Here is a 20,268-nt window from a genome sequence, read left to right on the forward strand (position 1 = left end):
AGAAATACCTTCTTCAGCACTTCTTCTGTGCTTTCACTGAAATTAGCTGTTTTCCATTAATCAAAATACAATCAGAGAATCACAGCGCTAAAATGGCAGTTCTGGGAAGGATGCCGATACCACTCCTTTTCTCCATAGCTGGATCAGCTATCAGTGTGCCATTATCTGCAAGACATTTGTCTAACATGTTTCAGAACACCTCCAAAGACAGAGTCTCCACATCCTTTTTAAAATGTCTTTCCCAATGTTAAGTATTACTGTCATTACAGAGGCTAAAATTATTCTTCTTTGCTGCAATGTAAATGTATTACTCCTTGTTGTATCCACAATGGATAGAGAACAATTCCTCCACTTTGCAGTTAATTTTAGGTATTTGAAAATAGGATTTGTGGGTTGTTTGGGGTATTTTTTGTTGGTGTTTTGTTTGTTTTCTCACTACAGAGGAGGTGCTCCTCTCCTGTCTTCTTCACAGAGCTTATTTTCTGCAATTCTGATCATATCTGTTACTTTTCTCTGGGTACTTTCCAGTTGATACACACTATTCTAGAAGCCTGTTACTCAAATCTGGACAACATATTCCAGCCAAGGTCTTACTGGCACTGACGAGAGCTGAAGGGATTACTCATAGTTACACATGCCAGTATAACATTTGCCTTTTTTGCAACAGAATGACATTGTTGACTCATGTTCTATTTGTAATCCATTGTAATCCCCTACCCCTTTTCTCAAAATTCATTACCATCAGATTGTTTTTTGCCCTGTTTTTTGCAGATGATTATTCTTACCTAAGAACTTTCGCATCTGCCCAGACTGAACTTTGTCCTTTCTTTTCAGATCACTTCTTAGATTTCTTAAGGTCACTGTGAATTTTATTGCTGTGCTACATTTAATAAGGATACTAATTTTGACATCTACAATTTAGTGAAAATCGTGAATAATGCTGGACCCAAACCAGATCACGGAGAAGCCTGGTTCAATTTATCCTTCTAGCCTGACACTGAACCATTAAGAACTACTACCAAAATGTAGTTTTTCAGCTGATTTTGTATCCACCTGATAATTATTTTAGACAATATTTCTTTAACTTGCTTGTAAGACAGTAACATAAGCCAGTGTCAAAAGCCTTATTAAAGTCAAGATATGTGGTACTGCAAGCTTATCCCCAAGTCTCAAGGCTTGCAAATGTCAGAGAAGAAAATTAGTTCAGCTTGACATCCATACCAGCTTTATTCATCCCCTTATCTTCTGATGCTAAAAAGTATTGAAATAAATATTAAAGCAAATATTTGTTCTTTTCTCTTTTTTTAGGATTTCAGGTTCAACTCATGGGATATAATTCCCTATAATTTCCCAGTCTTCTACAATTTCATAAATTTTCAAAGATAACTTTTTGTATCTTTAAAGTTATTTCAGCCAGTTCACTAAAACCTTAGATCAAGCCTTGCTGATTTGCAACATCTAATTTGCTCAAACCTGTTCTTCCCCTAATTGAGAATATTACAACACATTACTTACAACAGTCACCTGGTCACAGCTGACCTTTCAAGTGAAGGACAAAGCAAAGACAGGTTACAATGCTGTGGCCTTCTCAGCTACGCCTTTAGATAAGTATCTCCACTGAGCAGTGAGCCATCACTTTTCTTCATTTTCCTCTTCCCTCTAATACACTTGTGAAAAATAGTTATTCTTAAACTCTTTCCCAAACATCTCATTTTGTACTTGGCTTTCTGAGTTTGGGGCTCCCATAAGAGTTCAGCCTAGTTGCACTTTCTTTACCTAACTCCTTGCCACTGAAGTCACTGAGAGCCTTGTCATTAATCAAGCTCTTGGCTTTTGGATAATCTGTGTTTGTACCCTTTACACTGAGGAAATGACAATTATCCTAATTTTTCTACCTCTAATTTCTGCTTTACCAATTCTCAGTTTACTGAAATGTGATTTAGAAATGATTTGTCTTTATTTTGATATTCTTCTCTTCCTAAAAATTCTGCATTACACCTTTTCATGGCCATTGTCACTCTGCCTTTTACTTTCATTCTCCATAGGAGTTTCTGTTTTTCAATTAGAATCAAAAGACAGTTACTGATCAGCTATTAAATCACAGGCGTATAAACATGTTTAAATACCATGCAAATTACTCTCCTGACTGGCTAGTGATTTAAAACGCACTCTGACACGCAGTATAAATCTACTGCTATGCCATCCAATCTTTAAGTCAAATAATATTTCAAAGCTGGAGACTTTGTCCCTGATTGGTTTGGCCTTGTTAAGTAAGAATACAAGCCGAAACAGCTTGTTTGAATAACACACTGGGGTCTTTCTTACAGCAAATAAGGACGCAGCTTTGCAGGCATGTATTTTCCACACATACTTCATTTGTAAAGGTTTAGATAGGTATCCCAAATTGAACTCCTATATATTGATGTGAAGCAAAGGGAAGGAGACCCCCGCTCGCTAAGTCATGTCAATGGGAGGAAAGTTGAGCTATGTGATATCCCCAAAAATGTATTTACTTCAATGGGAGTTGAATGAGCATGGAGAGGCATGAATTTCCCTTTCAAAATCATGTCTGCTCCACAGCCAATGAAGTAAGAGATACTAAAAGAAAACCAGCACTGTTATTGACAAAAGCAACAAGTGCTCCCCAAGTGCTAATAAAATTCTAGACAAGCGACTTATCAACCATTGTCACAGTTCAAAGCACATCAGCCATAATACAGTCACAGACAGGGACCCCATCTCTGTCACTTCTGATGCCACATTAAACGACAAAATTGGTTGCTTACAAGTTTATAAGGAATTTAATGTTATGCTTCTAGCACATGAGGAGAGGCACGTGCATCTGCCTGGAGGATATAAGCCGCCATATGTGCTTGAAATGCATTTGATGGAAGACAGTATATTTCATGTGCCGCATCTCAGCTGTTGTTTGCTGTTGATTCAGTTACCATGTTTTAAAATTGTACTGATTTACTGAAGATTTACCAACATAATTCATGTGCAGTTGTCCTATGAATAAGCCTCTAAAACTAATTCAACTACAGTCAAAAAATAAATTGCAAAATATGTTATTCAATTGAAATCTGCCATCTGAAGCACAGTAATAGAAAACATTTATTATAAAACTAACATATATTTGTGGCTAGAGATGTCTACAGTACTAAACAACTCTCTGAAAGGAATTTATTCAGGCTTTTCTGAAAGAACATCTTAACTGGGCTAACAGAAAATTACATGTTCAAAAATAATTGCAGGTTCTATGATGTTCATCCTGCATCACAGGCTTCCCATTATCATACTTCTTGTTTCAGGCAAACTTTATTCTGCACAGCTGCAGGAAGCCATTTCTGGATCTGGATTTGCCAGTTCAGACACTGGAAGGACATAGGTACAATGCAGTGCAGAAGGAGAGGAAGCGTGAATACCAATATATCTGTCTCTAAATATAAAGTTCTAAATTTGACAAGTTCACTTCCATAGGGCTGCTGGACTGTGAAAGTCATAGGCTATGCTATGCTGGAGGCCACAATCCACTCAAAAGCAATGTTTCCTCTTTAAAAGTGAGGGTATTTTGCCAGTTCAGACTTCCATTAGTGCTCAAGGGGAATTCTTTGAAATGATAGAGAGTTCATGTCTGTAATTAATAATGACAGTCGAGTCTACACGAGCGTGTTCTGACATTAGAGTCAGTGACTGGTAGGTCAGATTCAGGCAGATGAAGATTTTCACACAGTACAGTGGAAGAGGGATTTTGGAATTTTGGATTTTTTTTTTTATTTGCCCATCCCCTCCTAGATAATGAAAGTGCTGAAAAGTAATATCCCTGTCTAGATTTCCCAGCTACTGGGGAAGAGAATTGGGAATAAAGACAGTGAATATAAAGACAAAGGCTGGAAGACAAGGGGGAAAGTTCAGCCTACATCTAATCAGGAGCTTCTTTTCCTAAGAGGTCCAGCAGCTGGAAACACTCAGGATTGTTGTCACCAGCAAAGGGCACAGATTTGGGAAAAAGCTTAGTGCTGCAACAGAATCAAGGTTTTCCCCTCTTACTGTGTCCTTCTACAGCCTTGTTGTAAATAATAATGGTATATACATATGTAATAATGGAAGTTCATTTTTTTGATTCAGAGCTTATGTACCTGCAATACAAAGTGCATCCCATTACTTCCACAGTTCCTATGTTCTGGGCAACAATACTTTAAAAAAAGCCATATAGCAAGCAAATTAGACACCACTCCAATCAGTTTCCAGCAACCTTGAATGTAACAAAATGTACTTTCATTTTTGCATCTTAGCAGAAAAAATAGTAACATCTACTTGTCTGCAGAAAAATTTACTACAGTTACTGAGAGGTGGCTTTTAGCAGAAATTTTCAATAACAAATTAATTTATTTTTATTTAACACATTTCACTTATAATAATACATAAAGTCTTAATCAGTTAATTTAATGGCAAGTCTGAACAGGTGCAGAATACCAGACATTTAATTAGCATACCAAAAATCTCTGAATTGAGAACATTATGCTAAACTTTTTCCCTGATTCCCTCTTTTCTTTCTCCAATGTAGATGGAAAATACTGGAAAAGCATGTCAAGTTTGCTGTCAAGCTCCTTAAGAACTCTCAAATGACCTTGTCAGAAAAAAACCCACAGCTCTTTGATTCATATTTTAAAATCCTGACTAACCTGCCCCTTCGACTCTTCTGCTTTCTGGCTTCTGCAGCTCCGACAGAAGTGAGTTCAATATTAATGACCAGCAATCATTTTCAGGCTAGATGCTCTCCTGCCTTCTGCAGTCCAAATGCCTTGTTATCTTGGCTCAGTCGGTAAGATGCTCACCTTTGTATTGGTTTCTCCTGGGTTCAACATGAATAAAAAGCTGGGCTTGTAGCTAGGCTAAAAATAAATTCCGATCACTCAAGTACCCTTCGAGACACAGATGAACCATTCAAGTTGACTTCCCTGGAAAACACACGTTATGCAAAGATTCCTCATGTGACTCTCTAGGGTTTTTTTTCAGTGAAAGTCGTGTATGCCTTTTTACAAAATCGGGTATATTTCTTTTCTTGAGACATACATGAGGATATTTCTCTCTGCATTGCAAGCGGAAAGGAGACAGCTTGATTGTACTGCTATTGTTTTTAAATACATAATTAAATAATTCAATCTGGTGAGTAAAGCTAGCTTTAATTTAGAAAATAATATAGAGTTGATTTGACCCAGCAGACTCTTCTTCAAAAGATGCAAATGACATACAAGCCTAGAAGCAGAACTGATTTTCAAAATCTCTGACTACTGTTGTTCTTTAGAACTGTTAAGCCTACTGAATCCTCCAGCTGCCTTTGTGAGATCCCTTCTGGCAGGTACCAGCCACCTTCAGCTACTTCAAACCCCTGCCCTCCCACGGTGCTTCAACAGTCTGGCTTCCATATAAGACTACAAAATTAGAATGTCCAAACATTATTTCAAATTTACAATTTAGAAATAGATTTTAAGTATTAAAAAAACTGTAGACCTGTCCCAAAGAGTGGGTATGCATAATATTTAGTTTTAGTTTGGTGATGCTAGACTCAGATTTCATGTATAACCCAGGCCGAGAGGCAGCTGGCTCTTTTCACTGACCCACTGGAGAAGTCACTTCTCTGCAATCATTGTAGGTAGAACCTTGGTATTGTGATAATTCACTTTTGGGATATCTCTCAAAATAACAACTGTGTGATGAGAGCCCAGAGCTGGTACTGATTTCACAGAAGCAAGCTAGGGCTCCTTACTGCAGGATCTGCACAGGCTCTTTGGATACAGGAACCCCAAAGATTTAAAAATCAAAGGTTTTGTATCTCCAAAATCATACAAGAGCTTAAGAGGCATTTAAACACCCTAAAACCAAAAGGAACAACTGGAAAAAAAATATCAGGGCAGGGAGGATGGATAAGTAAAGACTAAAGACAGACTAAATAATTTTCTTGCAGCTTGCACGGCATAAAAGGTCCAGGACTAATTCTGAGTATTCTTTTTTCTCTGCATGGAAAATGACAGAAATTAAACCCATTGTGGAAAATAGTGGAACAGAGGAAGAAAGTATTCCTTCCTCCCTTCATATCAGCACTTCATATTTAAATGGTGCTCTCTATAAATATACGTATAGGCATATATAAGTGTGTAAATATGTATCTATAAACTGAGGATTACTCTCGTCAGCATCTGATTCATAAAGCACAAAGCAGCAACATGATGTAACTTCTTTCCATTTCTTGAGTGATAACAACATAGGGTTCAGTGGCTAAAGACTCACATGGTCAATCTCTACATAACTAAACTAACAAACAGTTTTCTAAGGTAATTGTTTTGTGTAAGAAATCTCTTGAGAAGAGTATGAATAGCTATTTTAACATTCTAGTCAGGGTAAATTTTAACCACAGCCAAAAGTAATGACCTCTTTGTCAAAAAGAATGACCTATTGGCCAAACAAAATCCTTAAGTAAGAATTACATGAGACAAAAGCAGCACAGAGATCTGTGTGCAAGGCAGTACATCAGGCTCAGGCTGCATTGCCCTGTTCTGCATTCTGCCTTCCGACACCAGACTGTTCCCAGTCTGGAGAAAATTTATACTGAAACGATTCTTTTCTTTGTAAAGAGATAGGAATGTTGAACAGATGTACAACTGTTTGTATCGCTTCAAGGTATCCACGTGTGATTTTAGATTCTCTAAATCAATTTGTGAGTTTGCCCAGAGTCAAACATCTCAGTAACACAACGAACAAGACCGTTTTAGAGCATACCAGTTCAAAATCTTTTTGCAATATTTTGCCAGGATTTACTGTTTTGTTTTTCCTCTTGGGAACACAGAGGGTCACGAGGCCTCTGAAAGTGGTAGGAGAATAAGTAGCATTTGACGTCAATAGGATTTGTAATCCTAAATTCCTCAAATGCCTTAGAAAATCTCTCTGTGGATATATGTCTTGACACAAACATCACCATTCCCTTTCCTTTGACACTGAAGTTCCATTTCCATAAAGACAGAGAATCTATACTCTTCAGTTCTAACATGAGATCCCTGGGAGCTACCTACAGATAATACAAGGAACGTGTTTGGCAATGAAATATAGAAATAGATGTAAAGTGCAAGCTTTAAAAGCACTTTCAGAGACTTCCAATGGGTATTTTCTTCCTAAACCCTTCAGCAATTTTGAAGATTCAAATCTCTGATCAGCAAAGCTGCTCCCTTTTATGACTCCTGTTTGTAAAATAAATGGCCGCCAAAGCTCAAATTGAAAGCAAATAAAGAAACCATTGTGGTTTCAGCTCCTCCACTGGCCTGGCATTTATCCAGTTACCCCTTCATTCATTTGTTCACGCCTTTCCTTCTCCTTCTTAACTGATCCACTCTTCCTCCTCATTTGTGGTAGGATTCACATATATAATTTCATAATATTTGATTTCTAGAGGCATAAAAATATTTGTCTATAAGATGACTTTATTTTAAGCAGTTACTAAAAAACTAGTAACTAACTAAGCTATTGGGCATCTCCTGCAACTATGCAATATTGATATTATCTACTGTTCTTTAACCATCATCCACTGGTTACATCCCAGGGACACCAGAGATAGATCGAAGAAGGCCATGTAATTTCCAATTATTTGTTTCCCTCTGTGTGCCACATTGTGACTGTTTCACCATGGACTCTTTCTTAAAAAACAAGCAAACTCAAACAAAACAAATAACACAAACAAACCCACAAACAAAAAACCCCCCACAACACAAAAAGCTATCTGCCTGCTCAGTAATTTGTAAGCCATTTGCTTGCAGGAATACCTTTTCTGAATGTTAAATCACAACAATTTGAGATCAAAATTGTCACTTCGCATTCTAAAGGGCAATGGAAATCTTACACTCTGTGGGAATGCCATGTAACTTTGAACACAGGATCCAAAACAGAGGAGGACTGTGCAATGGATCTACATAGCTGAAATTTATTTTAGTTACATGTATACAATCATTCTTTTCTAAGTGGCTTTAGGTTAACATCTTTTAAAATCCCTACTGATTTCAGAGACAAATATCATTTACAGAATCTGTATCTGAAGCAGCAGCATATACATAATAAACACTTCTTTTGAAAATCAGCCCCGAAATTCAAACATTGCACCTGGCTTCAAAGAATTGGCCCCTTGAGTGTTAGGAAATGCTGTAATTTACCTTCATGAAATTTGTTTAGCAAAGGTTTTTAACATGAAAGAATATGTCTGTGAAGATACCCATTTTAAATTGCATGTTAAACCAAGATTCATGGTTACAGAGAACCTTTCTAGGCATTTATCATCACTGAATATAAACTGGAAATGATGTAGGTTAAAACCCATGGCTGAAAAATACAAAGATGAGCTAAACCCTTATATATAAACCACCTCACGATGTGACTAAACTAGGAATGAGACTGAAGTATGAATATAGCTCTTGACTAATGTATGGGACAGAAAAACAAAGGCATAACTTATTTGCAGATATCGCAAAATAGCAGAATACAACCACAAAATGCGTACTAACTTTACCTTGATCAAAAGGCTTGTTTGGATTCCAGTTTCTGAAATAATCATCCTAAATGGGAAGGAAAAAAAGAAAAAAGGAAACTCAGGAAAAATATAATCATTTTTTTCACCACAATTTTACATAGCCAAACTACTAATGAATCAGCTCATATTTTGATCCTAACATATTTAGCACAAATCAGATAAAAGTATCCACAGGTTGTGTCCTAAAGAGTAACAAATGCAGCTTAGAAAGTAAAGAATAAAAAATTCCTTGGATTCAGCACCTTCAATTTTTCTTCCAGATTGTTTTTCAAAGTATGCTGTTATTAAATATTTTCTAATAAATCTATATTATTTCTTATCAGGCTACAAGTTTTGATAACATAACAACAAATATAAGAGCATATGGTTTGAATAACATATTATAACTTGATCCACACCATCATGGTGTGGTGAAAGGTCAGCAAAGTAACTCCTAAAATACTTACATTCATTTAAATGCATATAAATCACACTATTGTGAATGTACAGAAATACAGCAATAATATTGTAAACTTTATACTCAAAGTTCAAAAGCATCCAGGAGCACCTGCAGTGAATACTTTTGTAACTGTTTCCACTAATAAATTTTTAAAATCTTCTTAAATCTGAGGTAAAGTTATTATTGTGCTGTGAGTCTTGTGGTTCTGGTTTGCGTAAGTCTGATTGGATTTTAAAATGGAGAAGGCAGGAACTGTTAGAGCGCCTGGCCAAAGGATTACATGTTGCAAACGAGTCTCTCTGCAGAAAGAACGGAAAACTGTTCTGCGTGTCGGATCAACTGGTATTCCATGTACTCAGCAAATATTTATCCAAAGGCAAAGTTTCCCCCACTTCAGAGTGCCATCAGCCCTAATCCGGAAGCACTGGGATTCAATATTAACTGTTATATCTAGTCTCAGCATATCCTGTATATCTCACTTGTGTCGTCTTTGAGAGGACGTGATAACAACAGAATAATGTATTTGAAGAGAGGAAGCATGAAAGGTTTCTAGAATACTGTGACATTTTTCCTGCATATTAATCTTTATTTTCTTTTTCATATATCTGGTATTCTACGCTCATTTCTTGAGGGCTGCCACTGAAGAAATGTCTTTATCATATTGCCCAGAATGACGCCTAGATTTCTTCTTCCTGCCAGGAGGGTAACTGAAAACCAATCAGTGTGAATGAGACTCCTAAATTATTTCTTCCACAGGGCTTTTTTTTACCGTTTATCTCCAGTATACTGAATTTCACACGCTCTCATCAAATCCAGTCCCACTAACCTGGAACATTTTAGACACCTGGAAACCAGCATGTCCTCCTTTCTGGGTTTAGAACAGCCTATGGGGCTGGTTCAGGAGGAGTGGGGACCAGGAAATGTCCCTTGGGCAGTGTGACCCTTTTGGAAGGCTGTGGCCAACAGGAGAAGTAGGAGGTACCAACACATCATGCAGATCAGGGCTGCTGTCCCGCTCCTCTCTGCCTGCACTGGGGACAGGCAAGGACGGGCAAACACTCCCCGGAATGAAGGGGCTGGATGTAATTCTGCAAGACTATCCAGAGCAAATGTATTTTCTTTCTCCAAGTATATTCATGCTCAGTGCCTATACTGACTTCACGGACAGTGACGATGTTCCACAATAACAACCAAGATTATTATTCATAATTTATTTCAGATACATCAAAAGTATCTGTACCTTTTCTTCAGAAGGATGGGGTTTGGCACCAGAAATAGAACCACAGACTTGCCTTTGAATTCCACAGCTTAGTTAATGCACCCCCCACAATTGTTATAAAACGCTTTGTAATTGATTATTATGTACTGCTAAATTCACCGAGCGTTAATCACTTTTTTCAGAATGTGTTAGGTTTTCAGATTTTTGAGCAGAATAATTTTTCCCAGCAACAAAATATGTATTTTTTTTGCCTGCTTACATTTTTTTCCCAGGTGTTGCTTTGCTGCTGGGTTTTCAGCATCAGAAACTGTTAAATAATTCAAATCCCAAGAAAGATTCTTACGCAGTTGGCATATGGAACCAGTTTTGAAATAAGGATTGGAAAGGAGGTTTATCTCAATTTCAGTGTCAAAGGAATATTTTACAGAAAATGCACCTTGCTCGCCAAAAAAACTACAAAACACCCATCTCTTCTGTAAATCTGTTCCTTCTCCTTTATGTAGATCTGTTTAGTATTCCTTTTTTGAAACTGGAGACTATATTTATTTTAGAATATGCCTGAAACTACAGTATGATAACATAAACACAAGAAAAAAATGTGGAAAAATACCTAAAAAGTACAATAGATAAAACCTTTGAGACTTTCAATATAAAAACCTCATTATTATTTATAGAAGTAAATAATGACTATACAGACATTAAAACAGTATGGTCAATAGCAGTTCAAAGTAACTTATGCCAGTTGGACAACAGAAAACACAGCACAAGAGTTTCACTTCAGCACTGATACCAGCAAGAAACACAACGCAATGGTTATGACACTGTAAAGGTGAAATTCATCCTGTAGATAGGGTTGAACAGAAAATCTATGTCTCATTTAAATACCACCTAAAGCTCTGACTTGGCAAATGGAGAGGGCTTTGTGCCAGTGCTCTGCAAGGTGCTGCAAGTCATACATTAACCTGAAATGACTTTTGTTAGGTGGAAGAACCCTCCAAATGGATACCGTCAGTTCACGGTGACGTCCACTGTGACAGAAGACCAGCGACATACAGAGCCTAAACATGACACTGATTTCCAAGTGTTTATCATTCAATACATATATTAAAAATATATGATTGGCTTGATTAAAGAAATTTAGCATGATCATTCAATATAACACCTTCCTGACAGAAGTGACTGCATAGAAACCTACATGTTTCTGAGCTCCTACTAGGATGGATACTAATATGCCTAAAATACCCTTATGCCTCCTGTAACATAAGGAACTATTATGTAATTTTAATATTAACATGTTAATAAATCAATATTAACACATTAATAATTAACAGGTATCAACACATTTAACGTATAACAATATTAACAGTTGATCATAAGAGTTGAAAATATAATATGAATTATGATACGTTGTAAATACTTTCATTCACTCTATAGATATTTACAAGTTAAAAGTGAAAAACCTACCTCAACTTCCTGAATACGTAAGCATTACAAATGAGAAAAGAAAAAAGAATGAAATAAAACAATATAAAAATATGTTAACATTCAGCAATTTTCTCCTCAGTGGCCTGTTAAATGTGAAATGACTTATTTCAGATGACCTTCACCTCCAAATGAAATAATTTCCTCTCTTTCTTTGCTGACCTTGCCAACTTCGCTGTCATGGCCCAGTTTTCATCTGCTGCACTATTAGCCAAATGCCATTCTATCAGCACCTTTCTCTCTTGTAGAGCACACAAAAAAAGGCACTTTAATTTCCTTTTTCACATATTCATCTGTTACATACCTGATGTAATGGAAAATATTTTTTTTTCCCCCAGCTGACTTAAAAGACTATTGATTTGATGGACTTTCAAGGGAAGGCAAAACCAGGCATGGATCCACTTCAATACAACAGGTGGCACCAACTAAGAAATATTTTGGATGAACAAATATTTAAAAATATCTTTCTCTCGCATAGAATTCACACTTCGAAGGTTTTGCCTATGGTTCAGTGGCTGCATATGACTAAGTCAATCTTTCAATTAACTGAAGAGACTCTGCACACCTAAAATCATGCATGAAAAGAGAAGAACTGATACTGCAAACCAAGACCGGATCTGAATCCCTGAGCTCAAACTTGCATTATATAAATGTGATGTATTGGCTTGGCCTCTGCACGCAGCCAGGAATCAACATGAACCCCAAACTTCGGATCCTGCCTGTGCCTCTCACAGAGCACAAACACACCAAAGGGAACAGTACAGAGTTTTACTGCAAGTCCAGGTTGCTGGTGGACTCAGAGTCCCACATCACAGGTAAATACTCAGCTTCCAGTTCCAGGAAAAGAAATCTGACTCCTGTCAAACTGGCCCCAGCCCAGTTCTTGAGAATATCTTCTCAGTGGGTGCAGGATGAGGCGTTTGGCAAGACACTTTCCTGTCCCCTTATAAAGTCTCCTGCCACCTAGGATAGCCACCCAGCCACCCAATTCAGTTCCAAGACTTTAGACAGGAGTTGTCTTTTCAGTTCTGTGTCTGTTCATCACTTAGCATCACGGAGTCCTACTTCAAGATTTTACCCTCAGGAAATTGAACTGAGAAATAAGTTATGATCATAACAAATGATAAAAATTTTAGACAAGCAAATATAAATTGCTAGACTTGCGTCTCAGTTCTTTATTGCATTTTTATTATTTTTATTTGAGCAATCAAGAGATGAGATGAAAAACGTTTTGAAGTTATTTTAATCCATTTTGCCATAGGATGCACAAGAGATTACTGTTTCTTAATAAGAGCAAAATACTCTTTTATCCTTTAATACATAGGTGTCAAATCCAGCCAACTTATACTGATAGGCCATCAACAAGGCCAATCAAGATAATAATCATACGGTAAAATAAGCATGAAAAAGGCATATTAAAAAGTGCTAGTTTAAACGCTCACAAAAGCTTTCTTCCTTATAAGCAGAACTACCAAAAATATAATTCGTCAGAACCTATAGATTAATCAGAATTCATACAAAAATCAAACCTTGAACTAGACCAATTTCCTGTTAGTCAGAATAGCCAGCAAATAGCAATTGAGCCTAAGGCCAGTACATTGATATGTGACTGCTCTTCTCTCCTTTTACCCTCCATATCACTAGAATAACAATATAGTTAAAAAATTGAAATTAATGGTAAAAAGTATTTATCCTATTTTCCATCACCAACTAAGAAAGTAAACAGCTTCTTGTTCTCCTGAAGTTTAAGTATTTAAATTATTCCCACCAAACCTACTCTATTGTCATTTTTTGGTTTAGTTATTACCTAAAGAGTTGCTATTTTTGAAGAATTAATGAAGCATGGTTCATTTAACACACAGGCCCTCCCTATACTTACTTTATTTACTTGTCAAAAAGAAGCTCTTGCAAGTTGCTCTTGTTTATAAATAGAACCAAACATTATCTAAATGGATGCATAAATATTTATATTTTGCTGCATTAATCGAGCTTATAAGTTATTTGTATGAATCAAGCAGAAAAGAGACGCTGGCTGAAAACCTCCCCAGAAAATCTCCCTTATTTTGCACCTTTCAGAATGAGCTCAGTTCCGTTTCCTCCCCAAGGCTGAGGAAGATGACACTGAACTTGGTGAGCCCTTGGGGTACACAACCATCACCAAACCCCAGCACCGAGTCTTCCTGAGCAAACTCATATATATAGGGCATAGCCCCAGGGACTGTCAGACAACCTCTTGAAGGCAATCTTCATTCCCAGCTCCTCCCAGCCAACATAAGCTTCAATTTCTAAGTATCACCAGGAGGGATATTTATTAATGCTGTTTTGCAGCCTGCTTAGTATTTTCCTCTTCTATCCTCAATCTACGATTAAACCTTTTACCCTCATAAAGACCAGCTGGGAAAAGTGGTCATTACCAGCTCGTTGCTTTTTTTAAAATTAGCTCCAGAAAGATGCAGCTGCATTTTCTGCCTTTCTACCTTGGAGTACAGAAGTTCATTCCAACACCGAGCAGTGTGAAAGCACCAGCTGCTGCTTGCTGAAGTCAGTCTAGCCTGGATCATAAACATCTCCCCATGGCCTATCGCCTGTTTTAGGCAAATAGTTTGTGTCAGCAAATTACACATTATTTATTTCTTTAAGAGGAAGAGAAAATATTTTGCCCACCGAATACTTCAGTGAATAAAGTTTTCCCAGTGGCAGACAGTGTCCAACGTCTGCCTTAGTGTCAAAGAGATGACTACGAACAGTTTCAAAGAGTTGACTAAGCACATCAAAACATCTTGAACCACTTCTGAGCTTGCTTGCTCTCTCCCAGGGAATATGTATCCGAACATGATGCTTTTACTTAGTTGTACTCAGGTTGTGGATATTTCATTTAAAATTTGTTAGAGGAAACCTTTGAAAAGTTTGGTGATGAAATTCCCAGAAAGGTCAGGATTGTAGGGGTTTACTTAAGGACTTGGCCCCAGGAAGCGGTGAAATGGAAAGAAACCACTCCAGACTAGAGTAGTACCACCTGTAATGAAAGGTCTGAGGATGTCATGACCTGTCTGGAATACTGTAGCTAAGTCATTTATAAAAATATAATTAAATGCTTCAGCCTTGAATTAAACTGCATAAAGGTTTCCTTTGGACTCATATATAATGCTAAATATATTGATACCTGCTTATTAATAACAGTATAAAATATATGTATTTAAATACAATCCTCAGATGTGTATGGCACAGAGAAGATCCTTCACCATGTATTTCAATCTCAGGTGTCCTGTAAAACTCAAATCCTCAGTACATGTACTTTTTTGTTCAGCTGCCCCTAATATGCAAAAGAATTTCTTTTGCTTAATATGGCCCAAAATGTTACTTTTTCCTTATTTTCATAAATTAAAAGGTTTTTTTTGGTTGGTTGGGTTTTTTGTGCTATGTCAGGAAACAAGATTTGCCAATCCTGTTTTACTGGAAGACTTTTCCAGAAGTTACCCTAGGTAATACTAAGTACGTGTTAGGCAAAACTTCCAGCATAGGCTTTCTTTACCCACAGTCCCAATGATTGATTGGGGTGGCAAAATTTTCAGAAATTAAATTTAAAAAAAATTGAAAAGAAATTGAAAATTAAGTTATCACTGAGCCTTTGTCAGCCAGAGTAAGAATTCTCATTCTTTAGAACTCAATTCTGTCTCCTTTATGCAGAAATCTTCCAGCTGCTCTATTGGTTTTTGTGGCTTTTTGTTGGTTTGGTTCATTTTGTTTGTTTGGTTTTTTTTTAAAGGACAAATAGAGTATGAATTTAAAATATTTCTTTAAAAATCCCAAAACACTCTTTGTTTAACCAGAAGAATGATGCCAGAGGGTTTGTCTACGATGTTGAGGGCAAACAGATGCTCATTTACTCTGTTTGTGCTTGGAGCAGGATGAACGAGGCCAGCTGTGCGCCAGAAGCTATAGAGCTGCTTTAGCACAGGACTGTGCCAGCAGACACAGCTGATACAGATTGGGTGGCTGGAACGATCACACAACTGCCTACACTTGCTTGTACTGAAATACGGACAACTGGGAACGAATAAAAAGAAAGAATAAATAATAAAAAAAGGCTTGTTTTGATTATTCTTTTCTTGCCCTTTTAGTAGACTAACTTTAGAAATCCATTATCTCTTCTGCCTGAACTCCTCTTCCCATTAGCCTGTACTAAAAAGCTGCTTATCTCTGCCTGGAGTTGAATAATTCTTTCTAACTTTCATCAGGTTTTTCACACTTCAGCATGTCCCACCAGCCACACCAGGTAGTGCTGCAAGCTGTGAAGCTCTCACAAGCCCAGAAAGATAAAACTCAGTAGCCTCCCAAGACCGATGCTCTCTGATCGTTGTTGCATTGGATGTGCCGTACTGTCACAGATGCTACAAATCCAATAGCAGACTGAAAAAGAGAACCTTACTTGATTGCTTATGTTGTAAATTAACAACACATACCCACTAACTACGCTGCCTCAGCCACAGAACTGTCTCAGAGCCATATCCATTGCATTTTTTCCTCCATTCACAAGTTCTCCTTCCATGATCTCTGCAAAGGGGCCTCTACTGCAGCTATCAGAGAGACAGCAAGGGGAAGGAGGAATTAGGGTGGAGGGAAGACAGGCAGGGGAATACTTCTAACAAGTCCTGAGAATGAGGAGTTTTGGAGTGACGATTTACCATCTCAGCTGAAAGAATTTCCTCAGGCAATCACATCCTGGGGCAATCTGCAAAGAAGCTCAATAGCTCCGGACCCTAAACAAATGTGTAAGGTCCTACTCGCTCCAGCATTTGGTTCCAGATACTTGACAGTTTCTGATTTCTTTGGTTACTCTCTGATTGCACTCTGATGCCTATCGCATGATTATGCAAATCTCTACTTAACCAGAACTCCCCATCCAGCTCCCACAACACAGTTGATTCAGCTTCAGACCTTCAGTCAGGGTTCCCAGTGCTAGATAGTAAATTAAATTGAAAATCACTTATTCAGAAACAGGACTGTGTGGGAGGGAAGGTGTAGGTGGCAAACAGGACCCAAGCAAAAGGAAGAAGGTGCACAGGCAAGAGGTCCAGACCGCAGCAGCCATTTGTGGGCTCGTGACCAAGGAGTTCCCACCAAGGAGCCAAGCCCAAGCAGAGTGGTAGAGGGAAGCAAAGCTGAGTGTCCTCATTAGAGGCCAGAGAACAAACATTTCAGTAAAATAAGCTTGAGAGGTCCCTCTGATAACACAGACCTTGGCACTTGTACTATCTGCTGTGGAATTTATATACCCCAGTCAGAAAATGAAAGTCTTCCGTGGAACATACTCAAGTCACTGGAGCTACACTGTTTCCAGAGGACTGGGAAAATACTGTCAAGACCAATGCGGTTTTTTGTGGTTTTTTTTACTTCTTAGCTAGGAAATACACACACTCTCTTCCCTATGAGCTTTGCACCAGACCTCAGTTTGACCTGTGAAGAACTAATTAAATGGTGCTGCAGTTCAGCACAGAGCACAGACAGAAGCAGCCCCGGGAACCGTTAACTCCCAGTTCTGCACACTGAGAGCACCTGGTCAAACAGGGAGCGAGAAGCAGAGCCAGGGATTACAGAAATATATTCCCTCTCCTTCCAGGTGAAATTCCTTACAGCAGCATTATTTCTGATCCCTGACCTAACTCTACACATGAATTAGCAACCGGGTAGACAGGCTAACTCACTGAATCTGGTGATCCTGAAAAGGTTCCAACTAATGTACAAAAATACCATGAGTGCTCGCTGTGTGAACTGAAGATTCACAAGTTGAGAATCTGGCCTAATGTTGTTTTCTTACACGATCATTTGCTTGTTTTCCACTTATCAAAAGCACTGTGCCTTTACCTAGGATTATTATTGTGAATATTGGTGAAGAATGGCCCCCTGCAGGTTGTCTCTGTACACAGAATAATATTGTTAATAAATCATATTGTCAATAGATGTAATATTAAAAACACACCTTGAAAGGAGAGCTACTAAACTCTTTCTGCATCTTAATTTTCATTCGAATAGTCAAATTACGTACTTAGAAAGCAATTATTTTAGGCAGGTTGAACGCCAACACATTAAGCTTGAAGGTTATAAAGCCTATTGCAATGTTACTTTACTTTCAGTATCCTTGTTGTCTTGAGAATACATTTGCTGTAGCTGTTTGGGACAGATCCACTGGCCCATTTTAGGTGAACATTGGGGATTTGTATCTGGAGAACAACATCCACACAGAAGAATCCTAACACTACCACTGCTTTTATAAATGATAATTGCTTCACAGTGAATAACAATTTGCAAGAGTCATTTATTGCTTTATTGAAAAGTTTTCAGAAATCTGGTTTGAGTCATGATTTGTTTAATTTACCATTATGAGAATTATATCATTATGAGATAAAGCAAGAACTCTCCTAATATCAAAGCTACAAAATAAAAGTTATGAATAAAATCATACTGATATTCCACTTAGATATACAAATTCCAGTAGTTAAAACATTAAAGGAAACAAACAACAGTTGAATAAAATCAACTTATCTAACATTGATATCTAGTGACACAATTCTCTGAGATCTATAGAGACAGTTAAACTAGTTATTATGTCCCAAGTCTTTAAAATTACTTCTTTAAATGCATGACTAATGATTGGAAAGAGACTGTATGAACTATATTGAATTATGAGCAATGAACTGTCCCTGGGAGCACAAATGCATTTGGTTGTTTTCATTTGTAGCTTCAAAGAAAGCGTAGGTCCAAGTATTGTTCAGAAAAGATTTTGCAAAAGGTGAAATCAAACTAACCATGCTGCTGTCGAAAAGGACAACTCCGCAGCCCTTTAGCCAGTATTTGAAATTGCTTTAAAGTGCATCAGGAAAAAGCAGTTATGGTCAACTAGTCTATGAAATACCCAGTTACTGTGTGAAACAGTTGTACACATTTCCAGATCAGCAGCTTTGTGAGCCATTATAAATGTGTGTCTTCTATTCCCATTTATTACATCATTTTGTTAACTGTCTCTGGCATTTTATTCATTTAAGAAAAAAAAAAAAGGACACAACATCAAAAATCATTACGTAAAACTGACAGCAAGCTTAATGGAAAGAAAACTGCTAAATACGTGCAGCAGTTGCTGCAAAGAGAAATCCTGGCCTCTCTCAAAAAAGCGTCCTTCACTTCATTTATCATCAACAATGTGAACATATAGCAGGTTTTTTAAATACCTTGATCAGTTTACAAAAGTTATGTGATGAGGTTTTCTGCAGTAGTTGGGGTTGGTTGTTTCAAGTCCCTTGAGACTCTGTTTTGTTACTGATAGACTTGTCTACCCATTTTCTGAAAAATCATGGGAGGTGCATGAATGTAACATTTTACTGACAGTACATCAATTAATCTATTAAATTGATTAAATAAGACAAATTATTGTGAATATTAAGAAACTGATTTCTTGTGTCAGCTGTAAGTAACAATAACAAAAAGTTACCTTTCATAAATGACCGCTACTTGCCATCTGGTTGAAGCAATAGGACTTTGGAGAGAAACAGTTTTTGTCGGAATTGTATTTCAAAAGATTCAGCTCAAATAATCATTTAAAGAAAAAAAAAAAGTAAGATTAAAAAGACCAAAGAAACAAAATATTCTAGTTCAGGCAAAGGATAGCTAAACTGCAGTAATGGCTTCAGTGGGATTTAAATGCCAAGGCTGTTAGAGTCCACACTACAAAATTTCCATATGCATTGATCCTATTTCATTTTAGCAGAAGACAGCACCTGACTGCCCAATTTGTGCATAATTTGTTCTCAAGTAGTCACTATCCAAAGGCAACTTCATGCCCATGCTGAACATTTTAAGCCACAAAAGTCAAACCAGATTTCCACTTGCATCTGCAATGAAAAAGATTAACTAATAGCTTAATTTGCACAGCTCTATTTGCTAGCAAGAGTCCAAATTAGCAAAGGCAACATCACTGTTACTGGGTAAAGATTTTACTCCATTTGACCACTGCAATCATGTTCATATCGTCCCCTCAAGGAAGGAGATGGTGACCCCTCATACCCTATACAGAACTACTCACTCCCTAACTGCTGTTGCAGATACTACAGCATTATATCAGTTATAAGTCAATATACTAACAAACACGATGCCGGTTATACACAGGCCATCTTTCCATTTTGCTTCAGAATCATGACAAATGAGTGAGAAGAGTCAAACATGATACACTGGTGTTAGATGATGCAGAAACTTTAAACATTTTGTTCATGCTTTTGCTGGCTCTTGATTCATCATTTAAAATTTTTAATTGTGTACGCAGGGAATTTCACACAGTACGCACTCCAGAAACAATATTGAGTGTGAACACTGTCAACTACTGATGCATGTTTGGAGCTACTCAGAAAAGGATAAATTAAAAATATGAAATATCTACTATATTAACCTTCCATAGCTGTAATGATTATGATAAAGTAACATTCAAGCTAAGTTACTCTGACCAAATAGAGAAAACTAAGTGACCTTTCATTTTTTATAGTAGCATGCTTCTCGGAGCAAGGGCAG

The 20,268-nt window shown here is 37.4% G+C and overlaps 1 protein-coding gene across 2 annotated transcripts in view; it reads right to left on the reverse strand.

Moving 5' to 3' along the window:
• The window catches only part of SPOCK1 (SPARC (osteonectin), cwcv and kazal like domains proteoglycan 1), a 275,752-nt gene that overhangs the window by 177,258 nt on the left and 78,226 nt on the right, over positions 1 to 20,268 (reverse strand). For both annotated transcript variants that reach the window (XM_065849049.2, XM_071814742.1), the window contains exon 3: positions 8,552 to 8,597. In XM_065849049.2, coding sequence (XP_065705121.1) covers positions 8,552 to 8,597 — 46 coding nt within the window. The remainder of the gene's footprint in view (positions 1 to 8,551; positions 8,598 to 20,268) is intronic.

The sequence above is a fragment of the Patagioenas fasciata genome, chromosome 14, assembly GCF_037038585.1.
Source record: "Patagioenas fasciata isolate bPatFas1 chromosome 14, bPatFas1.hap1, whole genome shotgun sequence".
In the NCBI taxonomy this organism is placed as follows: Eukaryota; Metazoa; Chordata; class Aves; order Columbiformes; family Columbidae; genus Patagioenas; species Patagioenas fasciata.